Source organism: Myotis lucifugus, unplaced genomic scaffold (genome assembly GCF_000147115.1).
Source record: "Myotis lucifugus unplaced genomic scaffold, Myoluc2.0 scaffold_488, whole genome shotgun sequence".
In the NCBI taxonomy this organism is placed as follows: Eukaryota; Metazoa; Chordata; class Mammalia; order Chiroptera; family Vespertilionidae; genus Myotis; species Myotis lucifugus.
The window spans coordinates 256628-278107 of record NW_005871536.1 but is presented as its reverse complement, the minus strand read 5'-3'; the positions used below and the strand labels follow the sequence as shown (position 1 = coordinate 278107).

Here is a 21480-nt window from a genome sequence, read left to right as displayed (position 1 = left end):
TCTTGGCAAAGAATGGATTTAGGAGTAATAGGATAAAATAAACAAAAGAATATTTTTGCTCGTATTCTAAGAAAAAGGTACTTAACTAAACAATTGTATTCAGAAATTATTTCCCAAGGGAAAAAGTAGAAACTTCATGTTTGAAAGATTCAAAGTGATATTGGAGGAGAATTCATATCAAGAGTTAATATATAAAAAATACACTACAAAGTGACCTTTGAATTCTGTTCTATCTTTATATTACATGCTTTCATACAAGGATTTTTATTTATTAAGAGTTAACTTTCTTTGAAACTATATTTCCAAGTCAACATAGAAAAAAAACCACCAAAAACAATTTGAACATTGCATAAGACCTTTGACTACGTGACCTGAACTGAATATTCCATTCCTCACATTGTATTAAAACAGTTACCTTAAGGTCAGATATTCTTAGATTGATTTTAAAAGTAAAATATTTTTTCATGTAACAAGTTTGATCACCGGTCATTTTCCAGGTATTAAGCCGAAGGAGTTGGACACTGTACCTGACCTCAAGATGATAAAAGACTAGGCATAGGTTGGCAAACTTTCCCTTACAGAGCCATGTGGTAAACCCTTTAGGTTTGCAGGCCATACAGTATGTGTTGCAATGACTCAACTCTGTCATTGTATTGTAGAAGCAGCTGTAGACAACACTTGGACCAGCGGACAAGGCTGACTTCCATTGAAATCTGATTTACAAAAATAGGTGGTGAGCCAGTGGGCCATAGTTTGCTGACCCTATGATGAATCGATCGTTCAGTTTATAATCACAATCCAATACTAGGCCAGAGGTAGAAACAGGGACTTAAGGAGGGCAGAGGAAAGGCACCTAGACTCTGTGCCTTAGGAGATGTGTCTATGCGGAGTCTGCAGAGAGTGGAGAGAAGCCGAGGAGGGAGATTATCAGTCAAGGCTTCTCAGGGAAGGTTATGACTGACTTTCATCCTAAACATATGCAGCAGTTCACCAAGAGACCGTGCTAAAGTATGTTCCATGTTAAGCATAGGGACTATTGTGAAGTCTGTCACTTAATGACTAAGGGGTTACCTGGTTGAATAAGTTTGGAAAATACTATCTCTTTTTTCCCCCCCTCCAGTTAGCTTTCTAAATGTGGTTTATCCCCCAAGTAAAGACTCATAAATTCTATAGTAGACAAACACATTTTAAAGTTTCTATAACAGAACTTTCTTACTTGCTGATGGAACCCTTCTCTTCTCCTGTCGGTGTGGAATGTCTAGTAATGTATTTCAGAAATAATGTTTAAATAGCACTGGGCACAGCCATAACTGAGGATGAAGAGTCTTTGATTCCATTTATCTATGTGTAGGCAGCCAAGTTCCAGAAGCACTTTGAACAGATGTCTCTTCAGTGTACAAGTTACTGGGTAGCAGGTATGTTGCCACTGGGAGATGCAAGTCATCGGGGGTTTTGAGGTTTTAGGCAGAACAAGTAGTGAACTCAGTGAATTGGGAAACTTAGGAAATGATAGAGCAATGGTTCTAAATCTTGGACTTTCTCTCTCTGGAGGATGTTTTCTTGTCACGATGACCAGGAATACTGCTGGTATCTCATGGGCTGGGCACGAGAGATGCTAAACGTTATGCAATACATAGGCCATCCATGCACAGTGAAGTTGTATGACGCCAGTGGCACCTGTGGAGAAAGAAACACTATAGAAAAGGCTTAGTTAGTCTCTGGGGCAGGGGCCCACATCTCCCAAGGTTCAAAAGGTTGGGTAGGAAATCTAGGCGGAACCTTTTAGGCTGATTATCATTAACTCAGCATTCAATGTTTAAAATGTCAAATGCTCCTTTTTTAGTTTTAATAGTCAGATGCAATTTGTTTAATTCCATAAAAACCCATCAGATTTTATTTTTGCTCAAGCATAGGCTGTTGTAAGATTTGCAGGGCAAAGGTCAGGTAGAGAGCAATCTTCTGAATAAGAGCCTGCATTAGATGCTATTAAGCATTTCAGAGGTAATTTAATAAAGCATGTCATTAGTGCCTTCTGTCCTCATGATCATTTCGACAGGAGCACCAGAGTAACCTTAGTTCTGGTTTTGAAAGTATCCCTCAGTGGGTATTTATTTTTTATTAAAAAGCTATGCTAGTAATTTGATTTTTTTAAAAAGAAGACTCTGTCAGACAACCGGTTTCTTTTCTGAATTCTTCTTGAGTAAATAGCCTCAAGGAAACATTCATGTGGTTCGTGAAAAATAACAAGCAGATCCTTGAACAGATCAGGGTTGCTGTAAATAAGGCACCATCCCCTGGTCTGATGCAGCCCCTGCCGGGAGGAATGGGTGGCGGTGCAGAGTGGGTGGGCTGAGGCTCAGTCTCACTCCTCCCCTCGCAGGTGCCTTTGTATAGTGTGCGAATTGCACAACCCCTGTGCAGTGGCCCTGGGTCAAAACCACTATTGTCTTATTGCATTTGGCTTTATTGAATAAATTTCTTCAGTTTGCATGCTTTCAAGTACCTGCTACATGACACACTCTATGATAAGTGTAGTATTATACAAGCTAAAGTATATGCCCCTTTAATTGAGTGCCCACCCTATGGCAGCTTCTTTGCCCAGTGCTTCATCATTTACTACTATTCACAAATTTGCTGTTTTCATTTTCTGACTAGGGAAGGTAAAGCTTATTGGCTTTAAATAATGTGCCCATAGTTATATAGCTAAGTGGAGGCCCTGGGATTCCAAACCATTTTTTGTTTGTTTCTAAAGTTCCTGCTATTAGGTACTGTACAGTAAGGATTTCAGTGAATTTATATGTTAGTGGGAGGAGATCAATATGTCACCAGATGGTTACAATACAAGCAGAGGTGCTAATCCAGCAACATACCTACTTAAAGTTGTCAGAGATTATTTCCCAGAAGAGGTTGTCCTTGAGTTGTAAAGAAATTTACACAAACGAGGGAATTGAAAGACTAATAAATAAAACCACAATGAAGTACCTCCTCACACTTATCAGTCAAGGTGGCTATTGGAAGGAAGGAAGGAAGGAAGGAAGGAAGGAAATAAAAGAAAAATAAGGAAAGGAAGGAAAGAAAAAAAAGGAAAGGAGTGTTGGTGAGGATGTGGAGAAACTGGAACTCTTGCACACTCTTGTGGAGGGGATGCGATATGTTACAACTGCTATGCCAAACAGTATGGAGGGTCCTCCAAAATTTAAAAACAGAATGACCATGTTATCCAGCAATCCTATTTCTGGGTATTTATCCAAAAGAATTGAAATCAGGTCCTTGAAGAGATATTAGCACTCTCATGTTTAATACAGCACTATTCACAAGCGCCAAGATGTGGAATCAACTTAAATATGCACTGACATATGAATGCATAAAATAAACCACCTGTGGTATATATGTAACAATGGAATATTATTCATCCTGAAAAAAAGGAAATCCTGCAATTTGCAACAGCATGAATGAACCTTGAGAACATTATACTAAGTAAAATAAAAAAATCACAGAAAGACAAAGCTGCATGATTTCACTTGTATGAGGGATCTACTAGCAAGTCAGCTCATAGAATGAAAGACTGGAATGGTGGCTGCCATGGTTAGGGGGAGGTAGAACTAGAGAGTTACTAATTAATAGGCACCAAATTTCTGTTAAATAAGATGAATAAGCTCTACAGATAAGCTGTACAATATTGTATCTATAGGCAGCAACAATGTGTTGTATACTTAAAATTTATTAAGAGGGTAAATCACCTGTTAAGTATTCTTACCACAATAAAAATAAAATAAAATATAAAATAAACTAATAAGACACAGTATAGATTTGAAAAGCTTGTCTGCACTTCAGAAAATAAGCTGGGATGTGTTTGTGAGTTTCAGTGATCACTTGAAATTGGCATATACCAACTGAAACAATCCGGGTAGATTTAAAAACATACATTGAGCAACAAAGATGAACCTTTTAGATGGTATGCTATGTGAATTAACCTGTCACAAAAAGAGAAATACTGTATGATTCCATTTATATGAGGTATACCTGGCATAGCCAAATTTATTTTATTTTTTTGTTAATCCTCACCTGAGGATTTCATTGATTTTTAGAGAAGGAAGGGGAGAGACAGAGAAACATCGATGTGAGAGAGATACATTGATTGGTTGCTTTCTGCACATGCCCCAACCGGGGCCAAGGATCGAGCCTGCAACTGAGGTACTTGCCCTTGACTGGAATTGAACCTGGGACCCTTCAGTCCATGGTCCGATGCTCTATCCACTGAGCCAAACTGGCTAGGACGATAGCCAAATTTATGGAGACAAAATGTAGAATGGTGGTTACTAGGAGCTGGACTGAGAGGGGAGTAGGGAGTTCTTGTTTAATTGGTGTAGAGTTTCCGTTTAAGAGGGTGAAAAATTCTGGAGAAGAATAGTGTACAACAATCTGAGTGTACTAAGTGCTATTGAACTGTACACTGAAAATGATTAAAAGTGATAAATTTTTATATGCTACAATAGAAAACACACACATTGATTTCTTGGAACCCATTCCATACCTTATGAATCTGACTTTCTAGTGCTTTCAGGTTTGGAAACAACTGGCCTCAGGGATTTTGACCAAGAATCTAGGCTAAGCGATTGGGATCTTGCTTTGGAAAATCTGGTGAATCTTCAGAATTGAATAACATTAAAATTAAATTTGACAGTTTTTAGTCAATAGAGCATAGCTATAGAAGATGATTTTTAAGATGATTTTAAATTTTTTGTTGTTTTTAGATAACTCAATCACTGATATTTGGTGCTTTAATTTGAAATTAAAACGATTTTAAATACATTCTCTCATATTATTTCATGGCATTTGTATGAAATTTCTTGGGTCAGAATTATTATTTTAATATTAGGGAAGAAAACACTAGGCACCGTTTATCCATTTTTAAAGCCTGAATTCATTGGAAGTGATTACAAAGAGTGTCTGGAGTCAAAGGGAGGAAGAAGAGAAACTTGGAGGTATTTCTCCGAGTGGGTTTCTCTGCTTGGACTCACCAAGGGGGGCTGATGGAAAGCACCAGGGTTCCGGGTTTGATCAGAGATTTCCTCCCTCCTCTGAGGGCACAGAAGCCCAGAGCAACTTGGACTTCAAGGGTCCTTTGTGACCTGGATAGCAGGGGATTAGACTTAACTCCCCACCCTCTGGGCATGACATGCCTCCTGTGTTCAGTATGACCTTGGGGAAGAGCTAAACAGTGAATGTGAGGAATCAATATGTCACTGAAAAAGAAGGGTTGATACTCGAAATGGAATTTGATTTTTTTAAAAAATGAAGAAATGAGTATTTAGAACAAAAATGCATATAATTGTGGCTGTTAATGTTTATTGAATGTTTACGATGTGCCAGGCATCTTCTTAATGCTTCATATCTCATTTTTCACTTATTTTCACCACAACCCTAGGCAGCAGGTGGCATTGTCCCCCCCCACACACCTTTTTTTTTTTTTCAAAGCCAAGGAAGCGGAGACCTGGTTAGATTAAATTACTTGCCAATGCTGAAACCGGTTTAGCTCAGTGGATAGAGCGTCGGCCTGCGGACTGAAAGGTCCCAGGTTCGATTCCGGTCAAGGGCATGTACCTGGGTTGCGGGCACATCCCCAGTAGGAGATGTGCAGGAGGCAGCTGATCGATGTTTCTCTCTCATCGATGTTTCTAACTCTCTATCTCTCTCCCTTTCTCTCTGTAAAAAATCAATAAAATATATTTTTAAAAAAAATTACTTGCCAAGGGCATAGCTAATTATTAGTAGCAGAGCCTAATTCAAGTTGATATTCTTTCATTCTAAAGCCCATGTGCTTAATTACTATACAGTCTTCCAGGCTAAGGAGTTTAAATTTGATCACATTAGTGATAAAATTATACTCCACATGTCTATAATGGATTGCTTGATTTAAAGCATTATATGCAAAATAAATTATTATTCTTTATAATGTGGTGAGAAAATAGGCAGCTATTGAAGGATTGGAGCCATTGTGTGATATTGATGAAATGTTGTTGATAGAAAATAAATCTGACAGTGATGTGTAAAGGAAGGAGGGGCAGAGAAAGACCAGTTATTACTGTTGCATAACAGACTGAATCAGGGCCAATGCCAGGTGATCCAATTAAAGAAGAAAAGTATGTTGAGGGCAGATGGCCTTGGGATGAGTTCGCTAAGGGGAAAGATCAGAAAACTGTGAGGTTAAGAAGAACCCTTACTTTAATCCTTCATCAGTAGAAATTGATATTTTTGGTAAGCCAGAGATTTCTGCTGTTATTCAATTGTTATAAGCTACCAGTACAGAAATAAACAATACCTGTCAATATTCTTGACATTACACTTGATACCAAGCTTATTTCTTAATAACAGAATAAAAAGTCATCTTTCCCCAAATGCTACCCAAAGATAATTATTATAACTCTGTTTGCTCTGCTCCAGGTAGAGGGAATTGTTGAACAATTCTTTAAAACTTAGTTATAATTGACATTCTGTATTTTATTTTATATTACTTTCAAGTGTACAGCATAGTGGTTAGACAATTATATAATTTGTAAAGTGACCCGCCTCCCACCACACATAGTTAACGCAATATTATTGAGTATATTCCCTATGCTGTAATTAACATACCCATGACTATTATACTAGTATAGCTACCTATTTGTATTTCTTAACCCCATCCCCTTTCTCACCCAGCCCCTACCCCCTCTCTCATCTGCAACCATCTGTTTGTTCCCTGTAGGACTATTTCAAGACTTATATTTGTTCTAGAGATAGCTTGCCTTATACCTATGGTACTGTCTCTGATACTCTGGTTATATTTAAAAACTAAAACCTCATAAAATCAAACCCTTTGCAACTAAGTAGATTTTTAAAAATTGTTTTTTCAGTATGAAAACAATTTAAACTGTTTTTCTGGTTCTTTACAAGTGCAAAGAATCATCCTTGTCTCCCTTCTTTCTCTCTCATCCTACGGCAAGTCTACCAGGAGCTCACACTGCTTCTGCTTCTAAAATATAACAAGGTTTACCTGCCTCTCAGCGCCTCCATAGCATCCATCCTTTCTGAACCCGCACCAGTAACCTTTGTGTAGGCTTTATCTGGTCTACCAGCTTCTGCTCTTGCCCCCTTGCGGTTTATTGTCCACAGTACTTACTGACAGAGGGATGTCTTTAATATATAAGTAAGGTCCCGTCACACTGGGCTCAACATTTCACTCAGATTAAAGGCAAGTTTTTCGAATGGCATTCTAGCCCCTTTGGGAGCTGACCGCTCTCCCTTACCTTTGAGGTTTACTATTCTTCCACTCTCCTCCAACCCACTGAAGTCCAGACACCCTGACCATGTTGCTGCCTTTGGAATCCACTCAACACTTGAAGTCCTTTGCCCTCCCCATTCTCTCTACCTGGATGCTTTGTCTTAGCTCTCCAGTTAACTGTCTCCCTCTCTTCTCTCAGATTTCTGGTCAAACCTCACATTCTCAATGAGGACATCTAGTTTTTTTAAATATTTCAACCTACCCCTTCTCCCATTGTAATCCCTGTTACCCTGTTTGACTTTTTATAATGTAAAATTCTGTTGTCTTTACCTAACATATTATATGACATACATAAGTACATATGTACAACATATATTATTATATTTATTCTTATTTTTCTATTTATCTGATCAATAGGCAGGACTCCTTGCTTGTTGATGAATTCCAAACACCTACAAGAATTTATGGCACATAGTAGGCACTCCATAAGTTTTAATGAAAAAATAAGTAAGTTAAACCACAGTAATAAAATATTTCCTTTTGAATGGACCCATTAGGAGACATGTTATCTAGTCATAGCCATAATTGTGCATTTCATATTTTTTGCTATTATAAAAATACATTTACAAAATAGAAAAATTTGAAAATATAAGAAAGTAGAGATAGGTGAAAAAAGGACTAATCCTCACTGCCCTTCACACAATCCCTGTTAATCTGAAAATCTGCTTCTCTATTCATAATTGTAAGGGTCTTTAATGAAAAACATAAGCATTGTATGCATAATTTGTATTATCTTTTCATTGTAATATTATCTTGCAAGCTTTTCATATTTTATATCATTTTCATCAATATATCACTTGTAACCCTGTATGTCAGTGATTCTCCAATTTATGTGGGTAAAGTCTATTGATATTGACTGTTTTAGGAGTTAAAAATGATAATATCCTAAATATTTATTAACTAATTCATTGAAAAATATCAAAAACAAACACATTGCATGTTATTCTAAAGAGTCTACTTTTTATGAAAATAGCCGTATGTTCCAAAAAAAGAAAAAAAAAACTTAGTGAAAAGAAAAGTTTTAGTTTACATTCTTACAAATCTGTCAGTATCTAGCTTGATAGAAAGGGGAAGATTCTCATGTCTGATTCTGCAGCGCATCTTTTGAATTTCTATTGCTTTGGTTGAAGTCTACAAAAATAATCAGCCTCACAGAGATATGTAGTTGGAAACGGGAGGAGTATTCTAATGGCCTTTTCAGGTAATTGTGGACATTTGCCTTTGATACTCCCACAAAGCCCAACAAATAGTAATTTATTAAAAGTTAGTTGCAATGGGGGATCAGAAACCATCTCAATGAACTTTTCATACTTCATTACACTGAAATCCATTGATCCATCTGGCACTTTGAATAGATCTTTCTCCATGCGTGATTTCAATACATCATGCATTGGGCATCTGGAAAGTACTGGTTCACTGAATTTCCAAAAAGCTCTCATTTGTTAATATCAATATATCACCAAATGATCTCATCCGACAGTTTTCAAGTATTGACAAGCTGTTAAGCCCACAGTACAGATACAATTTTTCAGAAGTTTTAATATTAATTTGAAAGTTCAAATGCTATTACTGGCAACAAATACTGTCTGTGGTTTTTCTTGAAGTGACCAGCTCACTTTTTTTTTTTAAAAACAGTCTGCTGGATACTCAAGTCTGATTAACCAAAGTTTGTTGGTTGTTGCCAAGTAAAAATGACATTAAATGACATTCCATGAGAAAAGTGTTAAGTCAGCTTGCAACTCCAACATAAGTCCTTTTCCTTGAGACAACCATCATACTTCAGTAGGCAGACAATGCACTTTATATGGACTTGCTATTTGTCCCATACTATTAAAAACATCCATACTCGAGGGTTGAAACAAGAAAATTAATAATTTTTACTGCTTCATTCAAAGCACTTTCAATTAAAATTGTCATTTTATTTTACTGTGAGTATGTGGTGATGCAGAACAGGACAGTGAGTGCAGCTTGGTGTTACTGCCTTACTTTGTACTGCGGGGCCACCTTTGCTCTTGCATCATCGGTATCAATGTCAATTGACTTGTTTCAGGGTAAACTGTAAGATTTGAAGTTATTCTTTAGTGAATAGCTCACTACCACGTGTGTTTATTGCTAAGAATTCCTATAAAATGGCCTTCTTTGGTGATTAGTTGGTTCTGATGCCAGGTGAAGACAAGTGAAACAGCAAGTCCAGCCACGAATATAGATGAATTCATTTGTAATCCTAAGTACAATTCCACAGGCAAGATCTCAGCTCGTCTTTGTGTTTGCAGCTTCATCTTAAATCCAGGAAGGTGTTATATCTTTGGCAAGAGGCAGTGCAGTGATTTTTTTTCCACTGGCTTCACCCAACAGGCATTCGGTAGAGTCTGCTCTGCAAGGCTTTCGTGGTCTCTCAGCCATCCTGTGGGATTCTCGAGTCACTGAAGGGTGGAAGTTCACCCTGTAAAATGCTTCCCTTGTTCTTCCACTTCTGATTTGAAAAGCCCCATCAAAAATATGTTGGGTTTTAAAAACTCTATCATGTCTACATTTAAAAACTCAATATTCTCTTCTTGAAACTTTGAGTAATTAGGCTCAAGGTGATATTACAACCGGCATGATAATATTATTGTTTAAATATTCTGTTGACAATACGGTAAATTATTATCACCTATAATGCTGAAGGAATGATAGGTTTTGCCATATTTCTATCTCTTATCACCAGTGTCTCCAATTTCTTTGGACTAGATTGTCCCCCCATGAGTCAGAAAACTCTCTGCTGTGTCCTTCTTATATTTTTCAGTGTCTTTAGACTTAGAAATTGGCAGCTCTGGCAGGAGCATAAGAATCTTACAATTTTTTCCTTTCAAGTAAATTATCTACCCTTAAAAATAAGAAAAATATAAAAAAGCAAACTTTTAATTAAATTCTTAATATTGATAATTTTTACAAATTTCTAAATAATTTTATCTTAGATAAAATTTAAAAAGTTAAAAATGTTCTTGAAAAGATATAAAACTATTACTGCAATGCAAGGTGTCCAAATATTTTTAATTATTGTTTTCCCTCTTAGGCAGAAGGAATACTTCAGAAGTTCGAAGGAATGATTTATTGTTTATAATAAGGTACAGAGATTATAGCAGGTATATGATAATTAATTCAGAGAAGCACAAAGAACTGAAATGGTACTGAGTTAATTTCTGTAAATAGCACACATACGGCAAACCTAATACTACCTTTAAAAGTTTAACAAAGCACAAGAACATAGAAGTACACATGCATTAGCCATCAGAGCAGTGATGTCATATAGTCTCTGGGGGATTCTGCTGCACACATGAGAAAGAAGAGCGAAAAAGGCAAATGGCAGCTTAGACTACGTGCTTTGACTTTGAGGACCCCCATGCACGGGTCTTGGGGAATCCTGGGCTCCCAGAACACATTTGAGCACTGTTACTGAGGTAATGATATTCTATAAGAGGCCCCATTTTTTGTTGCTTGTTTATTTTGCAGCCACCTGGCTGGAATAACATTCTTTGCACTTGGATTTCCCCCCCCTCAGTTTTTATGTTCACACACTAGGTTACCAGAAATAAAATTACTAAGACAAATTCAGAATATGGGGCATCCAAAAAGACAGCTGTCCCCCAAATTTTCAAAAAGTGAATGTAATAATGGTTGCGGGGGGTGGGAAGGAAGTGGGAGGATGGTGTAGAATAAGAGACTAGAGAAACATAACAGCCAGAAGCAGTGTGTGGATTTTTATGGAACCTGGCTTGAAAAATAAATACATTTTTGAACAATAGGCATATGGGATTGGGTGGGCAGTTAGACAGGCATGAGCAGAGCAAGGATGATAGACCAGACATGGAAAATCACCCAGGGTGGAGAACAAAGACAATTGTAGAGTTGCACCTCACCCCCTGGGCAGCCTTTCCCAGAACTCAAGTATTGAGGTTGCTGAACTGAGGTCTAATCACCCCTAATGTTCTGGTGCTAGTTCTCTGCTAACAGAACAGCTATTAGATGATATTTTGGAATTGTAGTTAATTTTTCTTACCTATGATGATGGTTCATAGTTACTTGTTTAGGAACATGTTATTTTTAGGAACATGTATGCTAAAGTAGTAGGGGTGAAGTTTGATGATAATCTGCTATCAAAAAGTTCATTAAATGACTATAAAACCCATCTAGAAAAATAGAAGGATTGCGGGTAGATAAAGCAAAGATGGCACAATGTTAACAGCTGCAGTTTTAGGTGGTGGGGATACAGGTGATGCTTGAACTATTCTGCCTTTTAATTTATTTGACATTTTTCTTTTCTTCAGTTTTTATTCTTTTAAGAAATGTTTTTATTTATTGAAAGTATTACAGACGTCTCCCTTCTTCCCCCCATTGACCCCTCAACCCTGCCTCCCACACCCCTCAGGCCTTCACACACTGCTGTCGTTTTCATAGTAAAAAGTTGGTTAACAAACGAAGTCACTAAATTATCTTATTAGTATTATTGATTCATTTCAAAATTATTACCTAAAAGAAGGTAGCACTGTTTTGAAAGTTACATGAGGCATTTCTAAATACTTTCACTGTAAAGTGCATAGCTCAGTAGGTGATTAGCTTCACAGTCATTCAGATGGAAATGTCCATCCTTTCTTCTGAGTGGTGTGACCTAGGACAAGTTTCCAAGATCCCCGTGGTCTTAACTGTAAAATGGGTGACAAAAATAATGGTTATTTGATAAGGCTGTTGTAAGAATAAAATTTATATTATCTAAAAAACCCTCAGCCTAGTGCCTATATAATTCTAATCAAGCCAGAACTACTCTGTAAGTCAAATATAATAATACAGATGTACATGCACTCATGTGGAGCCCCCCCCTTATTTAAGCATTGAGGTAGGATTAAATGAGAATTTAGTTCCACATCCCAGTTAGATTTTCCAGTGGAGTTTAAAGAATGATATATTGAAGAGTATTTTTTTTAAGTCATTACTATTTCACATATAAAAGAAGTTTTGTTGGTTCGTTTATTCAACATCATACAATATTTTTATTTATTGGTCAAAAAGGGAAAAATAAGAGAAGAGGGTGAGAAGAGAATTAACATTTTTTAGTGTCTACTATGAGTCTGGCTCTTCTCCATTCTGCCTGATCTGATCCTCTCAACTGTGCTAGAAAGCATTCCCACATCCATGCTTTCATCCCTGTACTCAACACATGCTCCCAAGTTGTTATTCGTGAATCACTGAAAACACAGGGGTTGAACAAGACAGAGTGCTCCTATTTTTGTGGCATCTTAATTTGATCAGGGAAAACAGCCAGTAACAAATATCCCATTATCTAATATGGTTATAGGAGGGGATAAAAGACTTTATAATAGGAGGACCTAATCTAGTGTTGGAAGACTGGAAGCTCCCAACATTGTTGATGAGTGCTCGCTGTTCTGCATATATCATCAAGAGTGTGTGTGTGTGTGTGTGTGTGTGTGTGTGTATGTATGTATGTATGTATGTATGTAAGGGGGGCGTGTGGAGCAGTGGGGACAGAGGACCTAAAGTGGGAGATGGAACTGAAAGGAATGTGGTGACAGCAGGCTGCTAAGGGAAAAAGTGTGTTTTCCCTATTATAGCTGGGACACTTAAGGTCACCCAGATAAATACAAGTGGGATTTGAACTAGGTTCTGTCTAAACCCCAAGCTCTTTCACAGAAAATATACCTTTTCTTGTTAGTCATCAATCCATGCTTAAGTTACTGCTTTGGCCTACATCTGCAGACTCTTTGTCGTGAAGGCTTTTGCATTTTCATTCAGATACACTGCTGTATGTGTTATTGTTGTTGTTGTGTGTGTGTGTGTGTGTGTGTCTGTGTGTGTGTGTGTGTGTGTGTGTTTTAAATAAAAGTAAGTCACTGTTCATGCCTTCAGGTTCATCTGTTTTGTTTTTCAGTGTTCCCACATTCCAGAGCCTTCCTGAAGAGATCCTCAGTAAACTTGCTGACGTCCTTGAAGAGGTAATTGTTTTTAACACTTGAACTTTCCCGATGGGACCTAGCCCATTAGAGCTTTGCAATGATGAGTTACAAACCGCAGGGAGACCTTTTAAATATTTTATAGCTCTATATTCAGCTTCAATAAAAAGCAGCTTAGCACATCTGACATTTACTCATAGTCAGAAATGTGCACATCAACTACAGAGGGAGAAAAACTTGATTGTAGCAAATATAAGGTCACGTTGACTTCCAAGAATGGGAGCTGGCATATTTCTATCTCATTTCCGTCCACATGAAGCAAGAGTGTAGTTAATCACCCCTCTGAAGGTTCGGATGAGCAGATTTACAAGGGGAATTAACAGTTGAGTATATATTTTATTAGCACATGAGTATATTTTCACACATCGTTATGTGCCTGAAAGTGAAAGTGTCATTTTTGCTTATTCTCTGGACCTTTGAAACTCAAAAAAAATGTTGAAGCAGGAGACAGAGGGGTTTGACACAGGCAGCATCCTGAGGATAGGGTCTCTGGTGCCCATAGACACAGGGGAGGCAGAGTGTCTCACATGTGCAGCTGGGTGCTTGGAGAAAACCTGTTCTGGTATCTTCTGTTTCCTTGGTGATCTAGAAAGCAAGGTCATCCCAACTGAGAATGAGGACTGAGTAGAGGTATGAGAGGTTTGAGGACAGAGGAGGTAATGCGAGAAAAATGAAAGGGGATGGACTAGCAAAGCACAGTATGATTGCGGGACATCATTCAGGCTCCACTTGATGCGTGCAATCCCAAATCTAAGCTGAACAGGCCAGGGAGAGCCTACTTAAGGCTTGCAGTAGGGGAGAGAGAAAACTCAACTGTGCTGGAATGAAAGGTGGAGGACTCTTAAGGGCTGAGGTGAGCCGGTGGAAAAGTACTGCGGTGGGGAGGCGGTTGGGCAATGTGACTAGGTCATCACTGTTTGCTCATTATCCCTGTGGAAGCTAGGCTCCCACCCTCCCCCAGAGACTGGGGGATAGGGCCCTGTCTCCTTCTATGATGACATTTGTAAGGCAGAGCTGCTAGGTCCTTGAGAAAGACCTTTCTGGGCTATAAAACTGGCAAAGGCTGGGAGAAGCTTTGCATCTCAAAGAGGCAGGTTAAGTGTTTACAGTTGCAGACTTCCTCAAGTAAATGCTCTAAGAAAAAGAAGACCTGACACCTAGAGTCTGGAAGAAGGTGTCTCAAGTTTATTCAAGGTGCGTGTGCGTGCGTGCGTGCGTGCGTGTGTGTGTGCATGCGTGTGTGTGCTCAGCCCCATTTGTTTGCCTGAAGTTAGGTTCCAGGAAGACAAAGAATTGGATGTAACCAGGATTGGTTTTTTTTTGTTTGTTTGTTTGTTTTGCCAAGAAAAGATGAGTGGTTGAGGGAGTTGTGGTCAAGGGGTTGAGGGTGCATGTGAAGAAAGGATTATGATTGGCCTTGGAATTTAAACTGGGCAAGGAGAAGAAGAGCCTTAGAAGGAGCAAGGGCCAGTGAGAAATTATAGGATCATTGAATTTGGTCTCATGGCGTTGAAGAAGTTTTGGAGTTGTGCTATAACTGAGGTGAACTGGACTGCAAAGATACTGCCAGTGTTTTTGTCTCCAGGTATTAATTATAGCAGTAAATCTATAATCTGTAGAACTTCATACATACAAAGTCTCAGTTTGAGGCTTGCCAGGGTGAGCTTCCCTATGATGTATTGGCCTCCCTCACATAGGAACACAAAGTAAGGCAGAATTCACATTTGATTCCTACATTCAAGTATAAAAAATTCATGAAAAGAAATACTGGCTGTATTTCTCTCGGAATGCGCCGACCATTGTACCTGAAACCACTGTAAATGGAAAACTGCTTTTCCTAGTTGCTTTGCTTTTTGCTTTTCATGTTGAATACACTGAAAAATTCTCCAATTACCTTCTTCTTTTTTTTTACAAACAAAACAATCTACTAATTTATTAGTCCGAATCAAGGTCATAAAAAAAGCCATGCAATCCTTTAATCATTTTCTTTCTTTTCCACAACTGTGAGAGCATTGTCTATGTTTTGCAAAAACAATAACCATAGCTCCATAAATAATTCTGAGCAAAGAAATATTTTAGTGTTTTATGTCAGATTTCCTAGTCAGAAGATGCCTTTAATTGATGTTTGGATTCTGCAAGCCACAACACAGTCTATACCAACACCACACGGAAATAGAAACAGATGATTAAGTGGCCACACATTTGTTTTGAGGACATGAAAATGAACTAAATAGACAAAATATGAAGTACACAGATAAGCATACTACCCAATGCATGAAAGTGTTCAACTCAAGTCGAATAAACAAGCACAGTGGGAAATTAGATTAAATTATGTATCAGATAGCATGAAGCAAATTTGGAAGAGCAAAAGCAATACCAGTGTCACAAAACATTAAAGGGAATGGCTTTGCATGATAATTGGGCTGTCTTTCTTTCTACCACTATCCACAAGAAGATGAAAGAAACCCAGATTATTGTGAAAGGCAAGCAGTATTCTTCTAGCATTCAACAAAGAAGTTTGCAGCCTTGTTTGCTCCACAAATATTTCTGGAGCACCTGCCATGTGCCAGCAATTGCTCCAAGCTCTGGGGATCCAGGCTCCTGCTGTCCCATAGCATATGCTTCTTGGAGGACACAGAGAAGTTTGTAAGGAAAACACCATCCAGTGATGAGGCCACTCTGTATTGTGTTACTAATGGAGACCTATCTGATGAGGTGATGTTTAAGCTGAGATCTAAATGCAGATATAAGATCCCATGTGTACCACGCAGAGGGAAGAGCAGGCATAAGGTCCTGAACTAGGAATGAGGTTGCTGTCCTTAGGGAACAGAAATAAGGTTTATACTGGGGTAGGATGAGACTGTTAGAGGAAAGTAGACAAGGCCAGAGGGTGGCGGGCTTTGCCAGTCATGGAGCTGGAGCAAACAGGAGGCTTGAGTTGCCCCTGGTGATGGAGGAAGCCAAGCTTCCTGCCTGCCCTGGCCAGACCTGGGCTCCGCTCAAGGCTACAAAGTTTCAATTATAGAAGATAAATAAATTCCAGGAAAAAAAAGAGAGAGACTGGGAGCTTGGGTTGCCGGGGGGCATGGCCAGCCTGAAAACGGCCCTCAGCCCCTCACCCAGGCTGGCCAGGCACCCCAGCGGGACCCCCACCCTGATCCGGGACATCCTTCAGGGCAAACAAGCCAGGCTGACGGCTGCCAACACAGTGGTGGTTGTGGGAGCCTCTCCTACCTCCTCAGCAGCGCTAAGGATGTCCGACTGCAGCTTAGGCCTGTTTCCTGCTGGCAAGTGGACATCCCCTGAGGGCTTCTGGGCTGCCAGAGGGATGTCTAAGCCATCAGGGGGACATCCCCAAGGGGTCCCAGACTGCAAGAGGGCATAGGCTGGGCTGAGGGACCCCCCGAGTGCACAAATTTTTGTGCACCGGGCTTCTAGTGTAGATATAAAGAGGTTCTTGGTGAAAGGCTTATCTAGGTCAAGCACAGTGTCCAAACATTTTTCTAGGTTGTGTTTTGCAAGACACATTGAAATAATTACTTGATTCTCTAAATATTTACCTTTATTGCCACTTTAGTATGTTCTTCTTATCTCATATCTGCTCAAGTCTGAATATATACTAGAAACATGTTAGAGCTACTGGATTTAGTTTGCTAGAGAATCCATTTTGCAGTTTGTAAAACATTATAGAAGACTTTTTAGGTACATATAGGGAATAGAAAGTTTTGACTTTATAAACTGGTTTCATTAACCTCTAGACTATCCTTTGTATTATAGTAAAACATGTATAGAAATTAATCAAGTATTGGGTCTATTTTTAGGGTCTACAATGTACCTGGGGTCAATGAAAAAAACAACAACAACAAAACAAAACTGTGAGATTATAAGATCTAATCTCTTCTTTCTCACTAAACAACCGAACATACCTTCCTTCTTCCTTTATGTACACAGGATTAGTCACTATTGTTGAATTACATTTTTCAAACGGATGGAATAACCTCTCGCTAATCTCCATCTGAGAAATAGCTCCCTTTAATGATTAGCTACCCAAGCACAATGGGAAAAAGTCACTGTAAATAACTTCTGTCTAATATGTCTCCAAATATTGGGACTGTGTTAACATCTTTAAAGAAACTGACAAATAGAAACATTTTCTTATAGAGAAGAGGAGCAGAAATTAATCTGGTGTCATGTCACAAAGAGTGCTTGAACATTAATTTGGGTAAGGGTTATGCTTCACCAACAAGGGTGAAAAGGTTTAGGTAACTCAAGGAAAACTATTTCATTGAAAATGCAAGATTGAAGAATAAATAAAGTCAACAGATTCACTTTTCACCATGTGGGATAGCCTATTTTTCCTTTATGTGAATAGAAGTGGGATATGGGTCTAGATTTAAATCTTCGATATTTAAGTGGAAAATAAGCCATATATAAACACTTCTTTTCTTATATTGAAATATATTTCATGTCCAGTTTTCTCATTAAAACATAGGATTTGATGGTTTTAGTGTTAAAAAACAAACCCTCTCGATTTCACCAGCTTTTAAAGAGCTCTCTACCTATGGGTCTGCAACTTTGTGTGATTGGATCTTTGACACATTTCAGCCTAAATAATGTTCTGGTTTGTGTTCCTCGAGTGGTGCATTTATTTATGTTATTGTTTACTGGATATTTAAACCATTATGGCCCTGACAGGTCTTAGACAGATAACATTGCTCAGACTTCTTGAATTCTTGAGAAGGACATGATGAGAAAGTAAAAATAGATAAAAGACAAAGGTAGAAAACATTTTTCAACTCACCATTTCTGGCTAATATGGTAGGAAGCAAGTATCACATGATATAGTCCAGGGGCCGTCATTGGAGAAGGAGGGTAATGTAACAGGCACGCCTCCTTGCTGCAGGGTCCAGCAGGGCTGATGAAATATTTCATTGCTTTGGCGGTGCAGCTGTTCTTTGGGGGTTCCATGTTCATCCTCTCTAGCTGTAAACCAGGGGAAATGCCCTGCATTTGATTGAGTTATTGGAGTTATTTTTGCCACTCTAAACGGGCCTGGAGTCTTCAGGAAAGAAACTGATGGAGTAGACAAGAACATTATTAGTTTTCTGTGAAATCTGTTATTATTAAACTTTTTCTTCCCTTCCTTTAGATTTGGTTCTTGCCAGTCAAAGCCACACTGGAGGGAATCCAAAGAATCTGTTCTTTCTGAATTGCTTTACTCTGAATTTGAAGTTTAACTGTCTGTTTAGATTTCCCTGATTTGTTTAGGGTCTTCCCTTCTATGGGACCAATGGCTACTTTTGAAAGGGTAAGAACAGGAGGTGTGCATGTGAGCCCATGTGTGTATACGTTGTGGCACTGTGGAGAGATTAAAAAATAAAGACAAAAATTCTCAATTTCATATTAGTAGTTTTATATCTTATTCTATTATAGAAGTAAATATGAAATGGGAGAACATATTTGCAAATCATGTAAGCAATAAGGGCTTGTATTAGGGTTCTCCAGAAAAACAAGCAGTAAGGTATACGTGTGTGTGTGTGTGTGTGGAGGGAGAGAGAGAGAGAGAGAGAGAGAGATTGATTGACTGAATGATTGATTTTAAGGAATTTGGTTCATGTAATGATGATAACTGGCAACTTAAACATATACAGAATGGTCTAGTAGGCTGGAGACCACAGTAGAGCTGATTTTGTAGTAGTTCAATTCCAGTGGTAGTCTTCTGGCGGTATTCCTTTTTGCTCAAGAGAAGTCTGTCTTTGTTTTATTTTATTTTATACTATGTTATTTTTATTTCTTTTTAAATTACAGTTGATGTAAAATATTCTATTAGTTTCAGGTATATAACCCCATGTGTAGACATTTATATAACTTACAGAACGATCACCCTGATAAATCCAGTACCCATCTGGCACCATCAGTAGATAAATGGATAAAGAACTGGTTCTTATACAATGGAATATGACTCAGCCATAAGAAATAATGAAATCTTGCCACATGCAACCATATGGATAGACCCAAAGGGTATTACACTAAATGAAATATGTCAGAGAGAGAAAGACAAATGCCAGATGATTTCCCTTATATATGGAACCTAAAAAACAAAATAAACAAGCAGAACAGAAACAGACTCAGATACAGAGAACATTTTAACATTTGCCAGATGGGAGAGAGGTTGGGTGAAAATGGCAAAGGGATTTAGAAGTACAAATCAGCAGTTACAGAATACTCACAGGAAGCTAAAGTACATCATAGGGAATATAGTTAATAATAATTTTCTTTGTTTTATTAGTACCTTTAATAGATTGGAAGAATTCTACCCATTTTATGGAGGGTAATCAGCTTTACTCAAAGTCCACCAATTTAAACATTAATCTCAACAATACCTTCACAGAAAAATCTAGAATAAAGTTTAACTGAATATCTAGACACCATGACCAACTAAATTGACACATAAAATTAACCATCAGAGGATATAGAATATATAAAGAGCACTTACAACTCAACAATAAAAAGGTAAGTAGTTTAGTTTTAAAATAAATGACTTGAATAGATATTTTTTCCAAAAGAGAAATGCAAAAGGCCAATAAACAATGCAAAGATGCTTAACATTAATAGTTATTAGGAAAATAAAAATTCAAACCCTGGTGACATACCACTTCATACCCACTGGGATGGCTAGAATAAGAAAAGATAGGTAATAGCAAATGTAGGCAAGGATGTGGAGCAATTACAACTCTTGAATATTGCTGGTGGGGTTGTAAAATGGTTCAGATTCTTTTAAAAACTGTTTGGCAAAGCCTCAAAATGTGAAATACTAGGATAGGGCTACCATGTGACCCAGAAACTCTACTCCTAGGTGTTTGCCCAAGAGAACTGAAAACACGTGCCTGCACAAAAACTTGTTCAAAAATGTGCCTTGCTGTGTTACTCATAAGAGCCAAAAATTAGAAACAAATCAAATATCCATCAGCTGGTGAATGGATAAACAGAGTTTGGTACACTCACACAGTGGAGTACTGCTTGACAATCATCCAGTCCTAACTGTCAGTAGTGTAGAGACTGAGAAATGGCTGTAATTCATAGATGTGATACCACTAGGAAACTCTGCTGAAAGTGTGAAGAAAATAAAATAGGCCCTAACCGGTTTGGCTCAGTGGATAGAGCATCGGCCTGCGGATTCAAGGGTCCCAGGTTTGATTCCGGTCAAGGGCATGTACCTTGGTTGTGGGCATATCCCCAGTAGGGGGTGAGGCAGCTAATTGACGTTTCTCTCTCATCAATGTTTCTAACTCTCTATCCCTCTCCCTTCCTCTCTGTAAAAAAATCAATAAAATATATTTTTTAAAAAAAGAAAAGAAAATAGGATAATATGGTAGAGAGTGCCAGGAACCAGTGGACTACTTTTTAGCGTGGGTGGTTAGGAAAGTTATCTCCGAAGGGGTGACTTTAAGTTAACGTAGGATATCATGGATACTTAACTGCATTGATTTGATGTTTAAACAATATTGACTTTTTGACTTCTGCCTAACTGATATTCTGTGTAATTATATTGTGAACTAGAACCATTATAGTTCTGAGCCTCAATCATGTTCACTTCTTTCTCTCTAGGGAATTTCTTCTCTATCTCCTAGATTAATTTAGTTATCATTATGTGGAAGAAATAAGTGCTTGTCCAGTTGCTTTAGTGAAGATTTGCCTCTTTAAATCATAAGTTTCTTTAAAAGCAATAACTATATGCTATTTTTTTCCCACTGGGTACCTATAAGCAGCAGAGAAAAACAATGCTAATACCTTCTAGTTGTTCAGGTTGATTCTGTGCCAGGCTAAAGGCTTCTGTTTAGTACCATCCGAGGTAAATGCTTTTACTCTTCCCAATTTACAGCGGGGGGAACTGAGGCACAGGTAATACAGCTAAATAAACGGGGAAGTATTTTACCCCACCCATTCTGACACTGGAACCAGCCCCTGTCATTAATAGGCTGCACTGCATTTTGAAAATTTGTGGGATAAATTTAAAAACAAACAAAAACAAAAAAAATATTCTTTTCCCCACCTCCACTCTTTCTTACAAATAGGTACTTCCTTATGAAAATATTTACTTCCCTGCCCCCCACCCCCCTGGGAGTGTTTTTAATTTATGACAGGAATCCATTT

The 21480-nt window shown here is 38.2% G+C and overlaps 1 protein-coding gene across 1 annotated transcript in view; it reads left to right on the top strand.

Annotated features, from left to right (window-relative positions):
• Positions 1-21480, top strand: part of LOC102431010 (cGMP-dependent protein kinase 1-like) — a gene marked incomplete at its 3' end in the record, with an annotated part of 335328 nt that overhangs the window by 58078 nt on the left and 255770 nt on the right. The window contains exon 3 of the mRNA XM_023744824.1: positions 13245-13308. Within this exon, the coding sequence (XP_023600592.1) occupies positions 13245-13308 (64 nt within the window). The remainder of the gene's footprint in view (positions 1-13244; positions 13309-21480) is intronic.